The following is a 2,500-nucleotide window of genomic DNA, read 5'->3' as shown; positions in this document are numbered from 1 at the left end:
CAATAATGATGTTCCTTACTATCATCATTATACATTATTTGATATACAGTTTTACTACATTCTTATATTCATCATTATAATAAATTCCTTATTTTATCAATTTGCTTCTCCCCTTTCGCCAAAATCGTATTTATCGCCATTTTCATAACAATCATTGCTATTATTTGATTATTAGAAGTATTATATTATCATAATTATGGCCATTATTTTGATAATTTCCCTTTTTCTCTATGTTTACTTCCTCCAACCAAACATTTTATTTATTTTCTCACTTATAATCACTCCCTTCTTTTTCCATGCTTGTCCATTTCTCTACTACCTTATTTCCCCCGCCAAACCTTACAACGTTATCATCATAATTTCCATCACCTTATCATTATCATCATTATCATTATAACCTCTCACTTTTTTCCTTGCTTGTTTCTTTCAGATTTCTCTACTAACTTATTCTCCCCTGCTTACTGCTTTATATCCCTCGCTTACTGACTATAATGCTTCTCTCTAATTTCCCAGCCTACTTATCCTTCCCTGCTTGTTTATTGCTTCCATCACTTGATTATTTGCTTGCATAAGTTTCCTCCCGCCAAACGTTGTCTTCTGAACCAGCTATCGAAGCCGGCATGAAATTCCTGATTCGTATTTTCAACTGGTCTGAAATTCGAGCTTCTTTACCCGAGTTGCCAGGCACCCAAGCAAGGCTGTATAAGAATGGCTGCTTTCAGGTGCTTGCGGAGTCTGAAAGGTGAAGTCTGACCTACGACGTCGTTGATTCCTCTGCAGTATGGTAATGTGCATTGTTTAATTATTCATTATTTATTTATTATCATTATTCGATTTTTTTTCATCCTCGTTGTATGTTGCTGAATGTTGACTGAAAGGATGTTATTGTATTTCTTTTTAATACATTTCTTTTTGTCATTGTGAGAGATGAGTCTAGCTGAGTTGTAGAAATAATATTGTTTCTACAGTGAAGACATATCTACATATATATATATATATATATATATATATATATATATATATATATATATATATATATATATATATATATATATAATTATTATATATATATTACATTATATATATACATATATATATATAATATATATATATTATATATATATATACATTATATATATATATATATATATATATATATATATATATATATATATATAAGAAAGGCGTGTATAATTTAAATGGTTCTTAAGGTATATGGGAATGAATAGAGCTAAGTACAAGTAAAGAGAGAAAGAATCGAAAAAAAAAAAACTAAACAAAACCTTAAATTATTAAAACCTCGTCTTTTGCGAGGTCATGGTAATTTCCTTCCCTGGCGTTGTGAATTTTATTTTTACGGGCTCAAAAGACTGATTCGGAGTTTAAAATATATTCACATCTACATTCAGAGCTTTTTTTCTGATTCAAAGACATTACTACAGCGAGACATCCTTCCACATAAATGTTATACTCTATAATGGCAAGTTTTCAAAATCAACAGAAAAAAAGTTATTTTACTTTATCTAAAAATGCTGTTTTTGGCCGTGCCCCAAAGAATATAGCTGCATTTTACTTCAGGCTTGACATCCTCTAGTGAGAGAAATGCCATTTGTCCCTTTTTTTTATACCTTTTCGGTAGCAAATTTAGGCTAGTTACATTAGGCTGCTAATAACCTTTAACGTCTCGCTTCGATCAACTTGCCCACAGTGTCTTAGCTAAGGAGGTAATCTATATTTCTGTTCATATCTTTGTTTAAATCTTATCAACTGCATCTTGTTGGCAGCCTGGTATCCGCCCATTCTTACGCTACTTGTTTTAATCATAATGTAAAACCTTCTCCCCCCAACAGACTGTCCGTCACGCCTTCGCTCTCCTGCTGGTCGCGCTCCTCGTGGTCGGAACGCTGGCCCTCCCTGAATCCGACCCGCACTTCGGTCGGGGCTTCGGTCGGCGATTCGGACGCGGCTTTGGGGGATTCGGTCGGCCTCTGTACGGTTATGGACATGGCCTCGGCTATGGATTAGGACACGGGCACGGATACGGAGGCTACGGAGGATACGGCGGGTATGGCGGATACGGCGGGTACGGGGGTTATGGGCATCCGTACCTACACTACGGATAAGCAGGATCGGAATAACGGATTTGGAGATATTCGGATTCTACGAGCGTGATCGGACAGGATTCGAATTCTACAAAGGCTTATAATGTTCTCGGATGCTTAATGTTAAGAGACGGTGAGGCCAAGTTATATGTGAGCAAATGGGTTTTGATTCTACTGTATCAGCAAGTCACTTATCGTCCAAAGGTATCAATTATGTTAATGGTTTTCAAGAATCATAACGGGGTCTAGTAATATAACCGTAACACTTCGTCAATGTACATGTTAATTTGGTGTCAAGGTATTCTTCCTCGGTATAGGATTTTTTTCAATACATTTCTTGAATAAAGTCATAATTTCAATAGCGTCTCACCTTGTTCTTGCTTCGGGTTTTTTAAATC

The 2,500-nt window shown here is 35.4% G+C and overlaps 1 protein-coding gene across 1 annotated transcript; it reads left to right on the top strand.

Moving 5' to 3' along the window:
• The first annotated feature begins 742 nt into the window (after positions 1-742).
• On the top strand, positions 743-2,330 carry LOC119568954 (neuropeptide-like protein 31). Its single transcript, XM_037917342.1, has 2 exons — positions 743-784; positions 1,851-2,330. Exons 1-2 carry the CDS (start codon positions 782-784, stop codon positions 2,121-2,123), a joined length of 276 nt encoding a protein of 91 aa, XP_037773270.1. The 5' UTR covers positions 743-781; the 3' UTR covers positions 2,124-2,330.
• The last annotated feature ends 170 nt before the right edge of the window (positions 2,331-2,500 follow it).

This window comes from Penaeus monodon, unplaced genomic scaffold, assembly GCF_015228065.2.
Source record: "Penaeus monodon isolate SGIC_2016 unplaced genomic scaffold, NSTDA_Pmon_1 PmonScaffold_11783, whole genome shotgun sequence".
Taxonomy (NCBI): domain Eukaryota; kingdom Metazoa; phylum Arthropoda; class Malacostraca; order Decapoda; family Penaeidae; genus Penaeus; species Penaeus monodon.
Note: the sequence above shows the minus strand (reverse complement) of the source record. Positions and strands in the feature narration are given on the sequence as shown.